A 23,695-nucleotide genomic window follows, 5' to 3' on the forward strand; every position below is an offset into this window, starting at 1 on the left:
CCAAGTAATTTTCTTTCAAGTTGTTTGACATATTTTGATGAAACAGGCCTGCAGACAATCAATACTCTCCAGTTGAAGTAATGTGACACTATGTCAATAGCCAGAGAAAAGTATACAGCACTCTAGTTCATTTTGGCATTGGTCCATATTTCCCTCAAACTGACATATAGTACTCTGCATGGAGGAATGGGGGAGCACTGGCGAAGGGATTTAGCCAAAACAAAATCAGAACTGATGATATGGTCCCCCATTCACTCTCAGGATGTTTACAGTCATGCTTAGTTGTGTTCTGTTACGTAAAAAAAAATCCTCCAGCAAAGCAGGGACACAAAAAGTCTAAAAATAATGAAAATGGATCAAGTTATTGGACTCACAACAATGTGTTCATAAAATACATTTGTCTTCTCCTGCAAAATTGTATTCAACCTGCTGCAGCATTAAAAGGACCCACTTGAGTTACTGCTGAAACTTTTCTGAGAGCATTCATTGGAGAAAGTGTGTGTGTGTTGTGTGTGGTTAAAAATATCTGCACTATCTAGACACCGACAGAGACTTATCCAAGGCTGTGCATTTAATTGGACAGGGGAAGGCAGAAGAGGGGAGCCAGGGGACAAGATGAGGGCCAGATGAGGTAGAATCTATGATCTGAGCATCTTTTCCTTACTGCTCGAAAACAAGACCATTGGCTCAATGCCTGCAGGGATGAGTTGAGCTCTTATTAATTAGAGGGCTGGATACAATATTGGGGGTTTGGGTGCTGCACACAACTGATGTGTAGCTCTTCTTTTTATATTTGCTTGTGACAGCATCATGCCCTGTGTGGATCTACTTTGCTTCCCACTTGACGATAATGGCTAATATCTATATATTATTCTAGAAATCTATTGAATAATTTCTGTGCTTATATTTGACCTAATTTACCTTTAAAAAGTTTTGATTCTATCAGCAATGCACTCCACTTATACGTAAATGTACAGCTGAACTAAAAAGAGAAATATATAAAGTGTGATCATTGTTATTTAAATAATGTATTTCTTCTGAAAGGCAGAAGAAATATGGCCATTCATGTCTGGATGAAGTAAAAAAACCATCAAATCATAGTACGTACGGATGAAAAACGATTAATTCTGACTTAAAGGTGCATCGAGTACAGTTGAATTTTGTGGATGTGGGATGTTTATAGGATGTTCTGTCATCCCGCTAGTCATCTGCACCTTTTTATCAGAAAAGAAGTTTCTCTGTAATGTGTTCTCCAAAACTCCTCAATGTTCTGGTAATGATTAAAGGAATGAGACAGCCATAAAAATAATGCGGTGAGATTGAATGTATTTGTCTTGGGCAATTACTTGGCTGCAGAGCATGTGCGTGATTATGAACTGGCATGGTACATAAAGAACAAAGAAAAGCCATATGGAAGAATTAACTATTCAGAGAAAAACACAAAGAGTCAGTCAGGGAGATCGGGTCACATTTCTTAAATAATTTAATTGCAAAAAAGGGTCTTTTAAAAATATTTCTACAAGAATGCATCATCATTTTTTTTAGTAATTTGTTGTGTTTGTCTGCACCATTAAATACATCTCAATGCTTTTCAAAGAGGACAATTGCATTTCTGTATTCAACCCCACCCTCTTCTCCCGTGTTGTTACACGTGCAGTACTCTCTAAAACACGTTGCTTACTTTTATTTAAAAAAGAAAAGAAACATTTTTTTAAAAGTGACATAAAATATGTATCTGAAGTGAGCTTGTTAGAGGACAGAGAAAAAAAAACAGTAGTGTATATACTTATTCAAAAATAGAGACCAAAAACGAAATAGACAGAGAGCTGTATGTGATTTGTGTGATAAGGGAGCTCTGTGATGGTGTATGTTGACTTATTCTGCAATGATACAAAGAAAGAAGGGGAAAAAAAAGGTGTCAAGGATGTTATGGTTTGAATCCTGTTGGCACACAGAGAGATACAACAGACAGAAAAGACTCTTAATCAACCCCTTTCCGTATAAAATGACATTTCATTCACAACACACACATATCCACACACACATTGGTAAAAGTCTATCTTAGCATCGGCCAATGATAAAAGAAAAAAAAGTGAAGACAATGCTAGAGCATGAATGCGCTGCAGCTGTGTTGGGAGCGGGTTCATATTTTTAATGTGTGCAGCTCTACCAGGCAAGCTCATCACTCATGGCCCATTGACTTTGGTGAACACAAGTTCAGACCCCAAGAAAAGCATGTGCACTCCATCAATAGTTCATTATAGTTCCAAGCAGCCCCACTTCATGAGTTGGCATGTTTGCCATCTGATTGTGTTTAACCTCCTTATTCCACCCAGTCTCTGTATCTTTATGCCCATCGGCTGTGCCTTGTTTTGTGCTACATGAAAATTAGCAGCATAGCCTTATTGAAAGATTAAACTGATTTTGGAGGGGAGGGATAATGTGTGTCTGTGAGGAAAATGCTTTGAGATTCTGGTAACAGTCATTTCCAAAAATATTCTCTATCCATCCTCCAATCATAAAATGTTGTTACTACAACAGAAGACGAAATAATTGTGCACAATAATTACCAAGGGAAAAAAAATGGCTTATTACATTTTCATTTTCTGCACATTGTTGTCATCTCGGCAGATGGGGCTTCCAATTGTAAAACGTCTGGCTCTTGTCTGTCTAAACAGAGATATGGACTCATAATCGTGATTCAAGAAATAGGCTTGTTTTATGGTTCCCTTAGTACCCAACTATTAATTTACTAGTTGGTGTTTGTTACTATTACTCTACATTAGTATGGTCTTACAGAAACTGGTAGGCTATTGAAAACATAAATTGAACAACCTCCGAACTAGGATCAAGTTGTTGTTCTGCATAACACACTCTTCATCTAAAGGAATTTAGGAGTCACTCGTATCAGACAAGACACATTGCATGGCCACAGAACTAAATGAGCTACACTCACATATTGCATTGATCAGTTCCAAATCAAACAATGCTGTGAACTATGCAATGCTGTGAACTCTATACTCTTTAATTCCTCCCCTTCAAACACCCTCTTGCGACAAGCCCAAGCAGTATTATCTCAGAGGTGCATCTGCGATCAGTTAAGACGAGGGGGAACTACAGATTTTGTCTGTCTACATGCCCATACTGTTGATCCTGCACTCTGCTATTCATACAGCAGCCAAAGCATGAGACAGGATGATTGCAGGCCAGACGGGAAACGAATGAGAGATAATGATAGGTCCGCCTGCCCCGTGCCTGCATTTGTCTGCATGCTGCACCTTAGACTCATTGCAATGCCAGACTGGCTGCTGCGTTAATCGACCGGACAAACACCAATAGGGGTCTCCATTGACAGCTCTAGATTCTCTAATGAGGATTTTGCCAGACTATGGAAACTGCAGACCCTCCTCTAGGTGACTCAAATAAATATGGTATGTTGGCTAGTCTGAAACTATTCTCTGGACTTTTTCTAATCAAAAAAAAAAAAGAACTACCAAATGATTTGCAGGACAGAAAAATGTGCCTGGAAGACAATAACATCTCAATGCTTTATAAATGCTTATCATTGTGTAAATGAGTAGAGGGGTGGGCTTTAAAATGAAGTTCAAGTGGCAGAGACAAACTTAAGCACAAGTACTAAGACAACATTGTATCACAAAACAAAAAAAGGAGAAAAAAAATGAGCTGACGTGAATGCTTTTTCATGGTTGAACTCCACTCCTCACAGCATTCTTGTTTTTATGTTCACTTCAGTCAGGCAAACATTCAACAATACTTCCTTCTTGTCAAAACACATTTTTCTTTGTTATTTATCTTACTTTACTTATAAAACATGTACAGGCTGTTTAGAACAACAACAAATATACAATATCCAATTTATATGCAACTTCTTTTTGTTAATCATTTATTCGTCCTCTTGAAGTCTCTTTTTCTTCTGATTGTTTCAGTCCATCTGGGTGGTGAAAGGGGGACTATGACTTGGCAGGTGAGGTACAAATAAATATTTAGGGAGGGCATTAAAAAAATCAAAACAAGCCTGTTGATTATATCTAAATCCAGATAATACCAGATAGTTAAAGATGTCCATCACTGTTTATCCATACACCAATTTATGGATTCGTTTATGTCCAAATACCATTTGTTTTTATTAAATTAAAAAATGTCTACAGCTGTCCACAGAGTATAGCATATTGTTTCAGATATAGTTGATCCTTATTAAAGTTCAGTTCATGCGTTAATTCTCCATGGTGGCAAATAGCGGAAGCTGTTTTGTACAGTATATTTGTGTGCAACAGGATACACTCACACACCCAGGTATACACAATCCCACATACACTCACACATCCGCGCAGACACACTCAGGTAGAAAAATGCACACCAAAGGCCAAGGGGTCTTTCAATAGTGTAACCACAATCCTTGCCCCCTAATCACATCAAGTGTCCAGCATGGAGGTGGGAAGGGTACTTCGGTCTGACCGGCCATTTTAAAACTACAGATCTCCCAAAACTGTCAAAAGGAATTCCAAAGAAACAAAACATGTAGTATGGACAAAAAGACAAGTAAAAACCGTTTTATGTTTACAAAAAACACAGTTGATGGGCAGGTGTTCCTGCAGATGTGGAACTACCCTGAGTCACTTCAGGTCAGAGTGGAGAGGTCATCTGCTGACCCATCAGTCGAAATGAGTGTCCAAAAATGTGGCTGCCTTTGACCTTGGTGATGTCCATCATCCTCTTGACCTACAGCTGCAGCCCATCTTCATTTTTTTTCCTTCACAACCTCAACTCATGCCAGCAAGTGCCCTTATAAGTAACACACCTTCAATATGAAGATGAAGATCAACACATGCACAATAAAACAACTTCTGTTTGGGAAGGAATTGTCCGTTTTTCTTGTTGTCTGACACTGCTTTTTTTTTTCCTTTTACTTTTTTTCCCCCATCTTTTTTATTTGTGATTCTTTCATTTTTACGATGTCAGTTCTTGTCCAGCAGATCTGGGCATAGACGTTAAGGAAGGAGGTTCAGGATACAACTAAGGCCAACCTCAGCGAAAACCACATGCATGCAAACATCAACCCACTCCAGAAGTGGTGAGGCACGCAGAGGGAAGGAACTATTTTCTCTTTCAAAAACAAACTAATCCTGCCTGGATGAAAACAAAACCACCAATGATGAATAACAAAAAGCTTGGCCAGGAAGTGTATGTGGTAATGAAATAAAGAAAATATAAATTCAGAGGCACTGCAAGCCAGTTTCATTGGCGGAGATGGGTCAGGCAGCTAAGGTTTTTCCAGTGGCCGTCTCTTGCACAGTTTTTCTCCCCCTTTCTGTTCTGGCTGTCCTTGGACTGCATCCATCTGTGTGGCCTTTAGCTTACACCTGAACGGGAAGTGTTTGGTTCATTTGAAGTCTCATGTCCTGAATGCTACCGAGAATCTTCTTCTGATGACCAGCCAATGTCACACCTATCCGTAGCAAGTCCCTGTGGAAGTAGAGAGAGAAAAAAGAACTGCATCATAAACCGTGAAAATAGACAAACCTAAGATAAAAGAAAAGTGTCACTAGTGAACTCACTCCATCAGGTGGGTACAGACATAGACCTCACACAGGGAATCCCTGACTAAATGACTTCCTAAAAGCATGTTCACAAAGGAATGACTTCAGAATGAAAGTCACTGAGGCATAGTTCTGTTTCCCAGCAGGTGGGCAAGAGGATAGGAAGAACAGCCATAATGATAGTTAATGATTAAAGAGCAAATTTGCTTCTGTTTGGCAGCTGGCAGAGTTCACAGAGTCCGCAACAGAGTCTTATTTATTTGAAGAAATCAAAAAATAGACAAAAATTGTTAATATGTGCATATGGACTTATTGACTCATACCTCTGTCCCTGTCCCTAAGATGTGTCTGGAGATCAGTTAGTTTTTTTTTTTTTTTTTTTTTATATCAAATGCTTGGTGTGCCATTCAGATTATTTCTAAAAAATAATGCTGTTGTTGGTTAAACATGTTCTAAAAAACGTGATGTAACAAAAGCTTTGTTCTGTTTGAGTGTTTGAGTCCACCACTACATAGAATAGCAGAAGAACAAACATGGAGTGCATGTGGAAGCAATAAGCTGGCAGCCTGCACACCTAAACCCACAGCCACAGCACAGTATGTGAGGACGTTCGCAGACATCTGTGCTGCATACCCAGTTTCCAAAAGGGAAGTACACAAATATATGATGCTTTTTTTTTTGCTTTGTTTTTGTCAGAAAAATTTTACCATCCCCGTCAGCTTAGCAACGGTGGGTAAAATTATAATAAATGGGAACTATTAGAGGAGTTACTGGCCATTAAGGGCAACAGAAAGCCACAGTACACCACAACTGTCATCCTAGACAAATTGAAACAAATTACCCCCACCTCTCCTGCCGATTATGCAGCTAATGACAAACAAATTATTTATCACAATAACCCTAACTCATTTATTTGATCATCACTGGCCTCCTATTTCCGATGATGATTTTCGTTACCTCATTTCCTGTTGGTAAACATGACAAATGCTGTGTAGGTGATCAGTTGGACTACATAAATGAAGATGCAGCTGCGTGTGCTTATGTGTACATAAATGTTAAAAGGCCTCCCATTCTAAAGGATTTTACTACAATCTGTGCCTTTGAGGCAAGCTGTATCTTCATAGCAGAACAAATGCATTTGTACTGGAATGTCATCTTAAATTACAGATAAGCTGAAATGAGCTTTGTTTTGTAAGCTTCAAGCTTGTTATTTCTTTCTATCTGAGTCTTCTCAGAGCGCACTCTTCCACATCATCTTTAATTTATCCATGAGATTATTTCATTTCCTCAAGGTCAATCTATGTAGCTCTAATTTGACTATCAAACTCCACCCAGTCAATCACTTTAGGCCCGATTAGCTCCACTCACTCTGCTGTCATCTGGGCAACCAGGTCAAAGGAAGCAAATCCGGCATTGACGAAGTTGTCGCGGTAGCGGCTCATCTTGATGGCATCCAGCCAGTCCCCCACAGTGGTGAAAGTTGTATAGTCTGGCACACAGCGGTCAAGCAAGGGCTGGGATACCCTACATTGGGGACAAGGGGAAAGGAGAAAAGAGAAAGAGAGACAGAGAGAGAGGGTTAAGGTCGTCACTCTACTGCCTTGTACGGCCAACCTCACCCCCAACGACCCCCACTGAGCGCCACCTCTCCATTTCTCTGTGTCTCCTCCTCCTTTCTCCCCACCTCCTCACCCCTCCATTTAGAAAAAAAAAACTTTTTAAGGAGTTGTGTGTAATGGAGTTAGGGACACACACTGCCACTGGGTTTTTGCATTTAGAACTGTGGAGAGACTGGTCGGAGGCCATGGTGGTGGTGGATGTTGGCGCTGCAGCATGGTGGAATGTGTTTATACCCATTAGATCAAGTCTAAGCAAGTCATTTTTATTATTTGGAATTGTTTTACAGTTAGATATTGTTTTATTTTTCCCTATTTTATTGCTTTTTTGGCCAAGAAAGATGACTGACGCACACAGAGAACCTTAATATTGAATGTTATTTAATCTTTCCAACTATTTCCCCTAAAAATATATGGACAATCATCTTTTTCAGTGCAAAAACCCCCCAAAAAAACTTTAAACTCAGCATGTGTGCTTGTACCAATTTGCACTTTGAAAATCTCCAATAAGTGTGGTTTGAATCGGATATAGGAATATTTGGTTCCATGAGGTTTTTCTGGTCAGTTAAATCAAATTTACACTGTCTGTTTGAACATGAGCTTAACAGCAGGATGTAACCACGATGCCTTTTGGCACATAATCTTTGCATTTACAGCACAGTCTCCCATGGAGCGTTTGAGTACTTGAGAACACATTCTGTCTGGATTTGCAGAATATGTTACTTCAACAGAAGAATGAGTCCAACACAATCCCAAAGGGACGAGTTGACCTTTTCTTCATCACAAGCAAAACTATTTGTGGAGTGTAAACAGAGATATCATTCGTGTGCTCATGTGGTCACACATTCGGGGGAACTTGTGAGACAGTCACACAGGGGGTTGTGAATGTGTTTTGGTGCTCTTTGCATTTTCCTGCGCTCGCGTTGACAGAGAAAGAAGGCTTCTCTTAAAAAAAAAAAAAAATACCAGTGCTGATCAGCCCTGCAGATAGAGGGGCCACCTTGGGAGTTTTAATAAAACAGTGAAACAACTCAAAGTGAAGTAGAGCGGATGAACAAGAGTGGAGGTGGAGGTGGAGAGGATGACGGGGAAGTTAAGGGAGGTGAAGGAGAAGAAACAGTTGAGGGAGCAGGCCTGGAGAAAGAGCACCACTGTCTCCCCTTCTCTCTGCTCTGTTGATCCCTGTCATCCTTTTTGATGGCATTAGATTCATTAACAATTAAAAGAGGAATGAAGAATGAAAGAGGGAGAGAAGAGAAAAGGCATAGTGGGAGAGTTAATAACAGTGATACAGAGGCTCCATTGAATGGTGTAGATGGAGTGATTTTTAATAAGGGCTGTGCTTCTGAGCCTTGGGCTGTCGTTAACGCCAGACTCTGGCTTCTCTTAATTGAGTATTGTTAGCCCTTCTTCTGTAAAGTTGACTTTAAAAGAGTCCAGACTGTTGCTGGCCACATTTGAGCAACAAGCAAAGACCCAGCAGGAAAGCTGGATAATCCTGTGAACTAGCTAGTGAGAGAGCTGCATGCCAACCCTAAATGCATGAGAAAGTGTGACAACTTTTACAGGAGACGTTCACAGTTTCTTCAATGGTTTGACTCACAGTTTTACTTTTTAAATTAAGGAATTTGATATGGCTACTAATTTTATGTGAATCATCCAGTTCAACAGTTTTAGTAAACTACTTGCCAAGCAGGACTGCTGTGTCATTGCTCACTCCTCCTTTGTTAAGGTTGTCAGTCGGAGGCCCCGTCTCCAATGGCCCATTTAAAATCTCGTTAGTGGCTAATTAAAAGATGCTCCCAACTCTTTTTTGCATTCCCTTAATCGAGCTAATTAACCGCAAGCTCAATCTTCCAAGAACGTCACTTTGGTAGCCAACAGAGACCCCGGATTTCCTCATGGGGTCAAATCTACTACTGTCTACAGATGTCCCCTAAGACAGAGAGACCCTGAAGCAGGGACAAAAAGGTAGGTCACCCGGTTTACTGTGTGCTCCAACTCTGCAGCTTTCCATCCTCCAAATTCCCTCAGAGAAACAAGCGTCAGATAAAGATAAATCAGCTAAATGTAGATGTGCCATGATTGATTGATCTCCCGGCTGGTGGCTGAACTGCTTTAAGGGCTTTATTGAATGATGGTGATTTGCATAATGGCTAAGCCGACATTTGTCAGTAAACTTGGTATGGAAAAGCTGTTTCTGTTTTTACTTAAAAGGCCATTTCAGCTGAGTCAGAGTGCACCACATACAACACCCTAAAAATAGTCGCACAGCACTCTGGCTTAGGTCCAAATTAAACTGTTCGTCTGGTACCCAACTGACTAAGAAATTGGGTGACTTTAATTAGCTAATTATTACCAAATGTAAAACCCTAGCATGTCTTATCATGTGTGACATAATGAAACAAAAAGGTTTTTCCAGAAAAGTGTCAGAAATCATATTCAATATTTTTGTCTTATCTAATAAAAAGGATGGGAACAGTCTCTTGTTTCAAACTATTTTTCTTTGTTTTTTTTCCGTGTCCTAAAATCTAGGGATCGTAGCACTTACCCTGTGGACTGCGTGCTGTTGGTGACCACTTTGAGGCTCGCAGCATTTCGAATGAGCTTATCCAATGTCGCCACAATCTGGGTGAATTTGGGCCGCAGGTTCCTCTCTTTCACCCAGCAGTCCAGCATGAGCTGGTGTAAGGCTGTGGGGCATTCCATGGGTGGGGGCAGTCTATAGTCCTGCTCCACAGCATTTATCACCTGAAAGAGAACAGTAGAGAAATCAGTCCACTAGCAATAATAGCAAATGTTTAGATAGAGAGGGAATTACCTAATAGATTGAGATTTGAGACTATGAGAAGAACATGAACACAGAAGGTAGAAAAAGTAGAAGATAAAGAAGAAGAAATATAATCAGGGAGACAATATCCTCTGCAAGTAGTAGTTGTGGATGAATATACATAGAATGAAAACTAAAAAGTGGTTGAATTTGGTAAATAAAATGGGATTTTGAGTGTTTCACAAATGTTGATGTGGTGCTTCTAAGTCTGACAAAACAACACACACTTACATCTTGATTGCTCATATCCCAATATGGCCGCTCGCCATATGACATTACTTCCCACATGACGATGCCGTAGCTCCACACGTCACTGGCCGAGGTGAACTTCCTGTATGCAATAGCCTCAGGGGCCGTCCAACGGATGGGGATCTTGCCTCCCTGTGGATATGCGAATGAGTAGGTGAGCATGAAATACTGGAAGGATGGAGCACAGACACAGAGCCACACACATACAAGAGGGGGAGAGAAAGGGTGAGAAAACCAGTCTAAAGGAATAATAGGTACATCACATGGGTGTGTGTATGTACAGCCCAAACATCACAGAATCCCAGTATGTCATAAATAAGCCAAAAAGAACACGTGACTGCAGACTGTAAGCCACTTTTAAACCAGTCCTCTGTTAGATCTTCTCAATACCTGGAAGGTCTAAGTCTGGCTTTACTGGCTTAAAACTGGCTAAAGGTTACAACTTGAATAGCTGTGTGTGAATGATAGTATTTATCTCTGCTCTGTACTGTACTTTGTAGTATTGCTGTAATTTAATAACATAAGCAGGTTATGCATTTTTCAGGACCACACCGACCACAGTGTACATAATAATTCTGTTCTGCAAGTTCTTTTTGTAACTCAGTATCAGTATGAAATTCAGCAGTGCAATTAGTTGTGTACACAGATAGTGTTTGAAATTGCCCTTTTTTCTCTCTAACTTTGTCACAGTGACACAAAAGGAAAATCTCTACAAACATGGCAATAATGTCACAGACCTGTGTTAGGTTGTGATGGAACTTGTTAAAAAAATGTTTTATACAAAGTAAAAAGGATACATTCATTACAAAAAAACAACTCAAATTTATCTTATTTCAAAATTATTTTAAATTTTAAAAAAGTATAATTTTCAAACTGACTAACCAGTGAGCTGGTGTAGGTAGGATCTGTGGGGTCGTCTTCAAGGAATCGAGATAGGCCAAAGTCGGACACCTTACACACCAGATTACTGTTAACCAAGATGTTACGTGCAGCCAGGTCTCTGTGCACATAGTTCATATCTGACAGGTACTTCATGCCTGCTGCGATGCCACGCAGCATGCCAACAAGCTGGATGACTGTGAACTGCCCATCGTTAAGCTGCGAAAAGCAGACAGAAGGACAAATTATTGGATTTTAACTTAAGGTAGTAAATTGAAGGCATGGTGAACTTCACTCCTAATCAGAAATGTGTAATCAATTCTGTGGATAATTATTACAAGATTTTTGAAGGTACATACTTAAGCCAGATAACCAAAAAAGGATGATTAGGAAAATTAAGATACCTTTCTTTTTTTTAAATAAAATCAGCACTGTTAAAAATCACAGATAAATACTGGTTTTAGAAATAGCTGACATTACAGCCTTGAAAAAAATGTGTAAGATTTTGGTTACCCTTAAAAAAGAGTCCAGAGCTCCGTTCTCCATAAACTCGGTCACAATCATGACAGGTCGACTCTTGGTAACAACACCTTCCAGCCGAATTATGTTGGGATGGTCAAACTGGCCCATGATGGAAGCTTCAGACAAGAAGTCTCGCCTCTGGCGGTCAGTATAGCCCACTTTGAGAGTCTTGATTGCAACAATGATTTCCCGGCGTCCAGGCAGCTTCAGGCGACCACGGCATACCTCCCCAAACTCTCCTGTGAGAGCCCAGGTAAGCCAGACAGAAATACAGCAAAAAGAGAAAGAGGAGAGATGGAAGAAAGGCACGGTGGAAAAGTGTGGGGAAAAAAGGGGAGAGGGGACAGTTAACTGGTTAGAACCAAGGAGCCAGGGAATGGGAGCACGGGGAGTGGGCAAGGCAAGCTAAGAAAAGCCAGGAATTTAGGCCAGTCTTAACGTATGGAGGTGAACAGGGAGGGTACGATACACGATTACTGTTATTGTCTAAGCTTTAAAAAATGGTAAGTGGTAAACATGGTGGAATCACAAAACAAGCTGAAAACAAAATAATTGTGAAAATTAAACTGGAACAAGAAAAAAAAAAGTGGCAGGTAGGACACAAAAGATGTAAAAATTGGAGCTGGGGAAGGGATGGTGGATTAGGAAGATGGTGCTAAGCTTCGGAGTAGCTGAGGAAGCGGGCACCAGAGGAGGAGATGGGTGGAGACAAAAGCTTAGGTGGGTTTGGGGTTATGGACGCTTTATGTTTAGAGTCTGTACCAAGCGTGTGCAAAAATGCATGGAGATGAATTGGTGAGTGTGATGTGTTTCATCATTGGTGCAAAGGTACCATAGTGGGGGATAAGTAAGGGGAAGGAAGGTAAGATAAATGTAGGGATGGATTGAGGCAGGGGTAGAGGAGAGGAAGGGGACAGGGAAAAAAGGGGTTGAGGATTTTGTCACTTTAAAAGTGAATGCTGGGAAGCGACGGGTTTCAAGTGGTAGCAGTCTCAGCAGTAGAAGAGCTGTCGCAGTGTAGTAGTAGAAGACACAGCAGTAGTAATGGTAGTAGCAGAAGCAGTAGTAGCAGATTTCCATCCCTGCCAACGTCCCTCAATATTGCTCAGATATACTAAAAAACACAACCTCATGTGGCAATGTCCTGCAGTTTTTAGGGAAGAGAAATTACTTTCAAGTACACAAATACAAGAAGTGTTGGTACATAAAATCCTGTAGGGGTTTGTAAAAAAAAATGAAAAAGGGAGAACAACCACATTGTGGAAGAGGTGTATAAGCAGGGGGCAGGGATCAAATATAATAATCCTGTGCAAGCCAAAATGTTTTACTTTCCATTTTGAGTTGATCAAGATAGTAAAACGTGGGTGGAGTCAAACACAGTAAATCCTGTAAAAGATACAATGTGCTATTCAGCTACACGTAGTACTCTTCACTTCAGTAACACCTTTTGAAAATATATTTGTAAGAAAACCCATTAAAGGAACTTCTAAAGCACTTTGACTTTATGTGTTTATGACCAAGAATCTTTACATTGTCCTTTACATCTCAAAGATATTTGTTGAAATGCCATACTTGTTTTTACAAAGCTCACAGGTCAACAAATGTGCAAAAAACGGTTCAACTCAGACCTTTTCCATGAAGGTTATTTTAAAAGATAAGTAACAGCTTACACCCACTTTCCCAGACACAGGATTAAAATCCCCTCTTTAACAAAATCTGTATGGGGATGTAGTTTAAATTGTGCAAAATCTGGTTTCACCGTATCCGATAATTACTCCAGATCTAGATTTTACTGTTGAACTCAATACATTTCTATGCAGTGCATTGCTTTCTTTTCAGGACTGAGTTTCATTTTAAGGATACAAGTGAAATGATAATCCTCCATACAAAAGGTATTACAACTACTCTAAATACACATGGAGTGTGAGGGGTACAAGGGCTGTGAGTCATGCTAACTTAAGGGGGACACAGTTAGCAATTCTCAATACACAAGAAAGTGCTGAGGACATCTACAATGTTGGATAAGGGGTTCCTAAAAGGTGACAAGTGTGGTAGGGTGGGGAGGAAAAAGAGGACTAGCGATTAATTGAGTGAAAGTACCGCTTGGTGTGAAGTCCTCTAACGGTATGGCCTGGATGTGACCAGGAGTCTTCCCCCTGTAGCTCAGGAGCTTTGGTGGGTTACCTGCGCCAATGACCTCCTCGATCTTCACGCAGGACACATCAATCTCCTTGGCAAATTCGCGTACAGCCTCATTGGGGTCCTCATAGGTGAAGGGGTCAATGTAGACCTTCATTCCCGGGGTAACTATTGGGGATTCTGGCACAAAGACGATAAAATGTATTTGTGTTGTCAAAAAGGCCAAATAAGAACCAGATTCATCTTACGTCTCTGTATTTATCCCTTTCAAAACTAAATAAATAATGCTGCCTGAATGAAAATGCAGCAAAATGAAGGAGGATATTAACAATGACACTTACTGTATTGTTGTAGTTTTTCTGTGTATTCCGACTCTGAACCATTTCTCTGCTTTCTATTGAGAAAGATGAAAACCAAATCTAAGTGTCAACCTCACAATTGAAAAGAATACAGGTAGAACAAAAACAACAACAACAAAAAACATCTTCAACAAAGTCTCTTTGTAGCATAAGATACACAGACATCACTCTGTTACTTGGTTAACCTTTTTAGATTGTAACTGAATACAGAAGACAAATGAATCAATGCCTAGACGGACTATAAGTCATGCTAAAAACCAGCAATGCTAGTGCAAATAAAAGGATATCATACTACTGTCTGTTGCATGTGAACACTATTTACCTCCAGTCGAAACAAAAGAAGACTTAAAGAGCAAGCTCAGCTGTCTCTACTGTCTCACCCTTCTGACATCACACTATTCATCCCACTTCAATCTTAGTCTTACTGGCTTCACATGCAATGCAGCTCCACTGATGTCATTGTCTCTTTCCATTATGTATTTTATTTGCCTGTTTTTGTTTTTTTTCTGCACACATGTCTATCAGTTTTTACAGGCTCACCTTCCTGGATTGGTCCCCGATAGCAGGGATGGGAGCCACAGATGGGGGGTTGGGTTGTCGAAATTACATGTTAATGCGCTTCCTTTGTTGTCTAACCACTAACCAGGGCAAGGATACCCAATGGTGATTAGCATCTTATTTCAAATTCTAATTTAGTCCTGGTATATGCAGAGGCTCTGTATTATTACTATTTCCCCCTTCTGTGGCAGTCAGAGCAGTGGCTAAGCCAAGACCCTGAGAGACACAATGTAGCAGTGTGAAAACAGAAAAGAGTGAAGAAGAAGCAGGGGAGAAAAGGAGAGGAGGGGGATCAAGAAGATTATTATTCAGTCTAGCGTGACCGATGCCCCCGCTTGTCAGCCTCTGCCTGAACTGGCTTGTGGAGGGAGGACGGTGGGCTCTAGTCAGCAACGGATGCCAACCCTTCACACATGTGTGCACGCACACACAGTGTTTTCTGTCTGACAAATGAGTTGTATAAGGATAAATGAGTGTGGTTAGACCCAGCTGATGCAGCATCAGAGTTTTTGAAAGGTGTGAGCATAAGTCTAGTCAATTGTGCTCTGTGGACAGAGCCAAGCAACTAAACAGCTGATTCTGAGAGCTGGACTATAGGCATTCCTATCAGGTCCAACAGCTGCCAAGCCATACTGTGTGCAGTGAGGAAAATAACATTTTGGCCAAATCTGTTTACTATTCAGAGATTCAGAGGGCTAATCTGGAATTCGGTGGCCTCCCAGGTGGCAACACAGTCCACTGAGAGTGTTTTGGAGGACACTCAAAAAAGGTTGACAATTGAGCTATTTCTGTTTTCCTCAACTGTTAGACAGAAACACTAAAGTCAAATATGTATGCGTTTAAATAATTGTACTCTTTAAAAGCTCTGCTCTTACCTGAGACAGACGATAGCGATGACTACAACCGCAATAACAAAGACCAAGGCAGTGGTGGCCGACCCAACAATGAGGGGAAGTTGCTCCTGCCATGACTTAGGTGGATCAGCTTTTGATGTAATAGAGGCAGAAGGATAAAAAAGAGAATTTGATTAAAGCCATAGTTCAGTATAATGAAATACTGTGGCACATTGTGAGACACATTATTATGTTGATTTTTTTGTCTTCTGTTTGTTAATTTGAATGCATTATGTTTACTGTAGCTGACAATTTAGTACTAATAAATTAAGCCTTTTTCAAAGACTACAAAAGTGAATTTCCATCTTCTATTGTTACAAAGTTAACAGTTGACCTTCATAGATATGTGACTTATTTTTTTCTTTAAATGGAAAAAGAGTAGTAAAGAAAGGATAACCTCATAATTTGTTTATAACCGTTTGGTTCAAATAAGCCTTTTTTGTGCTCTTATTTCCTAAATTACTGCCTCCTTTTATGAAAACAAAAGTGCAAACGAGTAGCATACTTTGCAGGTTAGTGCTGAAGTCTGCTGGGCTGCTGTAACGGCCATAACCAGCCACAGTTCGGGCGCGCACTTGCACCACATAGGGCGTTCCGGCCTTGAGACCTTCGATACGAGCGTTGCTTCGTTGGGCAGTCATGGTGTGGGCAATGGCCTCCCCTTGATCCTGCACATAGAATGATACATATATAAAACAATACAAAATAGCTTACCTATTTAGGCTGCATTTCACCACAAAGGGGAAAAAAAAACATGGAGATCAGAGTTCAGAGGAGCAGAGGAAAAAGATTTTTGGTAATATGACAGAAAATGATATGAAGACATCAAATAATTTAATGAAGGGGCACATTTATAAACCTTTGGTCAGTTCAATAGGCAAACAATGTGGTTCTTGTTAAATTTCATGTAAAGTCAACCAAAGGATATACTGTACATACTTCCTGGTTTTCATTTTCGTAGCTTTAATCACCCCATACATGACTGCTATAGATGAAAATCTTTGGTATTGATACCATATTTGATGCTGATATTTTTCACCAAGTGGCAAATAATTTTGACAGGCAATAGCTCTATAAAACTGGACACATTTCCATAACAGACTGGCTTTTTTTCAAACCGAGTCACATGATGACACTTTTTGTACACCTCTTTTTTTCTATTAAACTGACTTCCTTTGCTTTATAATTCTTTGGGGTTTAAAATTATAAACACATTAAAATACATGGCATGAGAAAGAAAGAAGGAAAAATGATAGAAAAAAACTGTCAATATAAAAAAAGACATGGACCAAGAACAAAAGCAACACATGTGTAAAAGAGAATGACAACACAATCTCAAGTGGTGAAATGTGTGACAGTAACCATTTGTTTTATAGTAGAGGCATGATTAAAATGTACAAAAAAACAGGGATTTAGCCAGTAAATGAAAATTGATTGCATGTGTGGCATCCATTGATGCTTACCTTCTCATGATATTTAATTTCATAATCCAGAATGATTCCATTGGGTTTCTCAGGAGGAAGCCAGGACAGGCTCATGGTGCTTGCTGTGGCTGCCATCAGATGGACTGTAGGCACTGCAGATGGAGCTAATACAAAAAAAAATGGTTTAGTTATTATTTAATTTGTGTTGAGGTTCTATGATATTTGTGCACATTTAAGAGCTCAATATAAAAAGCTATGGACTCTATTGAGGTTTGGTGATTAGTTAAGGAGCAAAACCAAACTCTGCTTCTGCTCAAATTCTCTCCTCAGGCTGGTACCAGGGAAGCAAAAGGGGATGTGCAGTTACCCTACACCTGACAGAAACCTCATGAAGGAAAATGTGATTTCCAGTAAGGTGCACATTTAAATGTGGAATTTGTCAAGCTTACATATTTGTTGACAAAATGCGATATGTGTGCATGCATTACCCGACGGAAAAAAAACCTCTTGAAACATTCAGAAAAAAGACATAAAAATGCCTGCATTCATTGATTAATCATCATCCCAGTAGAGTAAAAACCAGCCACAGTCACTCCACCCACTTGAGCTTTCCATGCTTTGTTAATGTGTCTATTAACGTCAAAGTGCTGTCTGTCTCCATGACTATCTTGCTATTTTCTGAGTTTAAGCTTGTCCTGTGCATCTGACTCACACACTTTGTCTCAGGGTAATCCTTTTGTTTCCTAACAATAACACCAGTACCAATAAATGAAAAAAAATCTTCACATCTTCCTGTCCACACATTATCTCCTTTGGTGTTTTTTATCTTACCTTTCTACAGCTTTCTTCAAGCTTTATTTGATTTTGACTATGTTCTCTGTATAAAGGTCAGATTAAAAAGTTTTGGAACTTTATAAAACTGTATATGCCCTGGTTATTTGTTTTTTAAGCAGGAAAATCACCCTGGAATTCACATTTTGGACAATATCTGTGACAAAAATTGATACATTTCCTTAACCCTTGTGCTATCTTAGATGTCCCCACCCTTACATTGAGGTTTTATCCCTACCATGACAAAGGTGGATAAAGGTGGAAAGATTTCATGTAATCCATGGACAACAGTGAAGATCACAAATCATTGAAGAAAAAAGGTTCAGAGCACTGTCTAGTGGGTCAAGATGACCCAACTGCCTATGTTAAAGTGCCTAGGATAGCACAAGGGTTACAGCATTCCTCTTGTGTGAATAAAAAGGAATTCAAAAAGCTAATTGTGAATTAAGGACTGGAAAATTAGAGTTCAAATGTATTTTCCAGCTTCTGGACATTATACTGAGAATAAGCACCAGGTGTGCATGTCAAAAAGCTACTTTTAAACGCCTGTCTCTTACTGATTTAGGCATAGCATTCCTCAACACTTTCTTCTTATCTCCCCTTATGTTGCCTGTGTTTAGGACCAAACAACCATACTTTTTTTTTTAGTCTGGTACCAAATTTGCCCTTCTTTGACTCTGTCTCTTCCCAACCACCCCCATCCATTCTAATTGTTCATGCCTTTTCTACTGCAAAGGACAATACTTCCTAGCCAGAGCCCCTAGTTACCCCAGCACAGGGATTAGGGGCCCTTCTCTTGGAGATGATGTTGAAGTTACCATGGAGGTGGCCCCTGGAGCTTATCACTACCCATTTTATTTATTTTGGTTCTTAAAAGGTGAATGCACACGCAGGGATAGTTCTGGAACAACACAAATGGATAATCTGATCAGAGCTGATGCTCTCTTGCCCTGTCTTTTCCTCCACCACTCTGCTGACCTTTTGCAACTACGGATAGACAGTTGTTCCCATCAGCCCAGTTTCAAACCCCCTTATAAAACAATGAAGCCCTCACATGGGGGTGATGGGGCTTTTGGATTCTAGACCCACAAAGAAGTGGTATTCCAAAAGCATCTTTTAGGAGCAGGCATGCAAGGTTAGAGGTGAGGAGGACAAGGTCATGGAGAGAAGAGCGAAGGGGAGGAGCAAAGCACAGACTGTGACGTTGTTTAAGCTGCCTCCGGGAGCAAATTTAACACAGCAGCTAAAACCATCCAAGACATGGATTAAGTGCCTGAGGAGAATGTTATTAAAGAGACCCATTCAGAACTCAGCATTTCTGAAATGTATTTACATTCCCTAAGGCATTAAGCAAATGCATTTTTCAACATTGCCAAATAAGTCTAAATAAGTAACCTACAGTCTGTAAGTATCTGCATGAATTGTCACCCTGTCAAACATAATCTAAAACAAGAACTAAATTCAACATGATACAACCTTAACACTGACTGATATATTGCCCTATTTACTGGTGCTGCTGTGAGCTGCAGGAGTGGTGGGTTGGAATCAGTGGGCAGACAGAACACTGATGGTTTAACGCTCTAAATACACACTGCCTTGCATTTTCTATTTGCATCAGTGTTGCTACAGAGCATGCTGTAGGCGTGTGAAAAAGGTTCCCTTCTAAGCTCAGTCAAAAACGTCTTCCTTCTGTGTCCGTTTCATAGGAGAAATGTGTAGGATACTCCCACATACGCACAACAAATACAATTTCTTCTTTACAAACCTAGTACTTCTCTTAAGACTTTTTTATTTCTTTTTCTGCACTTTGAATGTTTGTCACATGGTCTTATCTAATATCTGTTAATGGTGAACTTACCTGCTTGATTTGTGGTGATATTAACTGTAGAGACTTGAGGTGTATAGGGGCTCTTGCTGGAAACACCATTGACAGCTTGGATCTCAAAGCTGTACTGAGTGTGGGCCTGAAGGTTACGGACCGTTACATGGCGCTGCGTTAGGCCGAGGTGACGCGGCGAAATATCCACATTGTCATCACACCGGGAGCACATTCCTCGCTCAGGGAGGCACTTTTTGCAGATGACGTTATAAATGATGTCTTCACGTCCGCCCAAATCGCGAGGCTCACTCCATTCCAGTACCAAGGAGGTTTCGTTGACAATGGAGATGACATTACGTGGTGCAGATGGAACCGCTGGAAAGGAAAGTCGAAATTTTGATGAGATGAGGAAAATAGGTTTGGAATGAGAAAAAATTTAATCTCAGGGCACAATACGGGGAAAAACTGCCTTGGTGACACTTCAGAGACAGACTGACAATAGACTAAGAGTCACATTGAAAAACACAGTGGATGTGGCTTTATGTTCACATACATTCATTATTCAACAATTTTTGACCCAGTAATTTTCCACTGTGCTGTGGTATTAGTACATTTCCAATGCATTGAGACAAAAAAATATATATATATATATATATATATATATATATATATATATATATATATATATATATATATATATATCTTTTTCCTTACACACAAAAAGCTACTCTTCTTGCAGTCCTTCAGAAAAAAAATGAGGACAGGAGTTCAAATTTGAATTGCATGCTTATTTCCACTCTGCTTCTGTGTGTCAGTGTGCTGGAGGGAACACGTAAGACAAACTGTTGGAAGAGCCTTGGCAATTCTTATCCAATTACCAGAGTCTTATCTTTTACAGCGCTGTGGGAGATTCATACCCCCACCCTTGCAGTAGAAATAGCATCTTCCTCTCCATTGAACGAATTTGTTCCAATGTCGGCATATTTGCTGCTACTGAACACTTAACTATTTGCTTTTAAAGAGAATGCAATACTGAGAGTACATAGACTTCACAGACAGATGGGAAGAGGCGGGTTTGGATGAAAAAGTTCTGATAATGTTGGGAAAGTAAGCAGCCGTGTTTGCCATATGTGGGATATGGTGGGAACATTGTCCTTGCTTTTATCAGTCATTGAGAACACAACTCCAGCACAGAGGCTGGGAAAAAAGAAAAACTTTTTCATCTCATTTGCTACTGAACACAACAGTTTCATCTGAAAGTGCATAAAAATGAACTGTCTAAATACTAAGACCAGATAAAAAAAATTCAAATGAAGTTATGCTTTTTACTTACTTGTGCAAGGAGAGTCTGCGGAATCCGTGTCAGAGCGGTAGTAACCATTTCGACAGGAACAAAGACTGGCTGCCCCAGAGGTGGCACGACTGTTGGTTGGGCATGGAAGACAGGGGCTTTCCCCTTGTTTGGACTTAAAGGTGCCCGAGCCGCAAGCTGATAACAAAACAAGCAAGAACGGGTAAGATTTTAAAGGCTATATACTATTATTCTTCTTTCTAAACTAATTTAACATTAAATGTGTTAAGTGATGCTGCATCATTGGACAAATCAAAGCCTGAGGCCCATTCCATGAAGTTGTCAATTCAGGCTATCTAAAAACCCGTAAGTGAACAGTCTTTTTGTTTGCTGCTTCTAGTGAAAAAACAGACTTTCAGATGAAAAGTCTGTAAATGTTGAGAGGCTTTTTGCACCACATCTATAAAGAGGCCTTCCCTTAACATAGTTTTACCTAAACTGGCTCTTTATTGAGCAATGCCTCGTTAATCAGGTCAAAACACTGCTAGCCTTTGAAAAAGTCCTATCTCCATTTATAGCAGCTATTTGGAAGGTTATAAGTCTAGTGATAAGTTACAGACAGGCAGGAAAACCATAACAGCAGCACTGGGATCCACAGCACTTTGGCAGCCTCCATATCTTTCATAAAGTGTCTTGTTAAAAGATGAATGAGCTTGTGGCGGTGCTTAATAAAAGCGACAGCAGCAAGTTAGACAGGCAAAGTTTACAAGGGGCAGTTGATTAGCTGATCCAGTGGTGCGGCGGCTCTCATCAATGTCAAGGACACACAACGCAGTTTGTCCCCTCTGAATGATAATTATCACATAGCTTCTTTTCTGGATTTATGCTTCCTGTTGCAAAGGCTGGGGATCAAATTCACAGCAGACCACTAACTGCTCCTGCTGTTTTCCTGCTTTTAAAAGTTGAATATTAGCTCAAAACTACCGGTAACCCTGAGTATATGTTAACACTAAGTGTATTTGTTCTTCCACCATTAATCACTCATCCGCACAGCAAGCTAACAGGCAGAGGTTGATAAATAGATAAGAAATCCCCTAAAGTTTAGCGAAGTAGTAAAGCAACCTTTTGAATCGGTATCATGACCAATAAAAGTTTATTTAAATGTACTTAACACAAGGAAAACGAAAAAAATTTTTTAACCAGGACAAGTATTGCATTTTGACCACGTTAGCCCAACTACAGATGTAGCAAGAGCATTTTCCATTAAAAAAAGGGCTATTTTTCAAGAAAAAAAAAAAGATCAGGAGTGCTGATCAATCACTTCCAGCAAGTAAAGGGGTCATCCTCCTCCTTTCATCTGTTTTTTCCCTTGGAGGAGCCATTAAAGAATGAGGCAGAGACAGACAAGGGGGTAGAGGGAGAGAAGGAGGCATTGAAAATGCTAATCCTGTAGGAGCTTTCACCCCCACAGCCTCTACTCCTCTTCCTCACTCCCCTGTGTCTTATCCTCTCATGCAGAACATAGAGCTTAAGGAAGTGATTAGAATGTATGGTGGAAATGGAAAGTGTGAGGAATGAAAAAAGTTAAGAGTATTGGGTGGGTGGGGGGATGCTGCAAAAATGAGCAAGGAGGCACAAAAAAAGTGCTCATCGATTAATATTAATGCTGACATCCTAACTATATCTCTGGAGGCTAATTAATGAGAGCAACGGCCTTCAGATTAGGAAGGACTGGCAATAGTGAGAACTCGCACGGAAAAGAGCAGAAACCGCATGTTAGACAAGAAGGACATCTGACGAGGCAATGAAATGATGAACCATGTAAGAAAATAAAACTGGAAGAGAAGGTAAAAGCAGAGTGGACCAAAGGAAAAGAGAAGAAAGGCTGAGAGATTTATCCCTTGTGGTTTTCAGTGATTAGAGAGCAGTTTATCAGGGCCCAGTCACCAGAGCTTTAACCTTGAGCTGCCAAAAGTAAACAAATGCTTTTCTAACCACATACACTTTGGATTTACTTCCTCCTCCTATAAGTAAGTGCATACTCAATTTCTGGGGACATCAAGAAGGTCTATGGATTGCACCCATTCTCTGCCTGATCATGGGCTTGGAATTTGAAGACAAGTTGCTTGTGACCTCATCCTCTGCGCAGTGACAAGAAGAATGAGCCTTCTCAGCCCAAGTAAGCAAAGATAATGCACAAACCCCACACAGGCTGAACATGTGCAGAGGCAGTGCAATAAGCCCCTGCTGATCAATAACCCTGCCAGCTCTCTCCCTTGCCCTCTCTTCCTCCCTCTCATCCAGTTGTCTCCATTTGACCTACACACCCTGAGCCCAATTTTCCGCCCTTATACCCCTCAACACACACACACAGTTTCCATTTATCCTTCATTCTTCTCCCGCTGTCACCTGCACTCAATTTCAGACGAGACCATGCTGTTAAAATTCACCTTTACCTCAACCTCTGTGAACTCGTCATGTTTTCCAACAGACCTGAAACCATGAGCATCCCAGCTGTCATAAACAGACAACCCAAGCTTCATTTACATTAAGTTAGCAAGAACTTGAAAGGCAAATCTGTGCTATAAATTGCTCAATGCTATAGAATGTTAAGAATTGCATTATCGTAACCCTGATAGACAACTCAAGAAAAGGCTATGGCCTCTGGGCCAAAAGAAATTTAGACTCAATCAGTATTTTCACCAAAATCCCATTTAAATCCTAAAA

The 23,695-nt window shown here is 40.2% G+C and overlaps 1 protein-coding gene across 8 annotated transcripts in view; it reads right to left on the reverse strand.

Moving 5' to 3' along the window:
• Window positions 1-1,465: 1,465 nt before the first annotated feature.
• The window catches only part of ephb3b (eph receptor B3b), a 52,828-nt gene continuing 30,598 nt past the window's right edge, over window positions 1,466-23,695 (reverse strand). The window contains exons 4-16 of one of the 8 annotated variants that reach the window (XM_011473973.4): window positions 21,011-21,166; window positions 19,717-20,052; window positions 17,067-17,191; window positions 16,109-16,271; window positions 15,586-15,694; window positions 14,135-14,187; window positions 13,839-13,973; window positions 11,646-11,893; window positions 11,136-11,351; window positions 10,236-10,385; window positions 9,726-9,925; window positions 6,927-7,082; window positions 1,466-5,484 (exon numbers count right to left, since the gene is read on the reverse strand). In XM_011473973.4, the coding sequence (XP_011472275.1) occupies window positions 5,376-5,484; window positions 6,927-7,082; window positions 9,726-9,925; window positions 10,236-10,385; window positions 11,136-11,351; window positions 11,646-11,893; window positions 13,839-13,973; window positions 14,135-14,187; window positions 15,586-15,694; window positions 16,109-16,271; window positions 17,067-17,191; window positions 19,717-20,052; window positions 21,011-21,166 (2,156 nt within the window). In that variant the 3' untranslated portion in view covers window positions 1,466-5,375. Of the gene's footprint in view, window positions 5,485-6,926; window positions 7,083-9,725; window positions 9,926-10,235; window positions 10,422-11,135; window positions 11,352-11,645; window positions 11,894-13,754; window positions 13,974-14,134; window positions 14,188-15,585; window positions 15,695-16,108; window positions 16,272-17,066; window positions 17,192-19,716; window positions 20,053-21,010; window positions 21,167-23,695 lie in introns of all 8 variants that reach the window. The other 7 variants (XM_020702346.3, XM_011473972.4, XM_020702345.3 and 4 more) reach the window with 7 other exon arrangements.

The sequence above is a fragment of the Oryzias latipes genome, chromosome 4 (assembly GCF_053564925.1).
Source record: "Oryzias latipes strain Hd-rR chromosome 4, Olatipes_Hd-rR_3.1".
Taxonomy (NCBI): Eukaryota; Metazoa; Chordata; class Actinopteri; order Beloniformes; family Adrianichthyidae; genus Oryzias; species Oryzias latipes.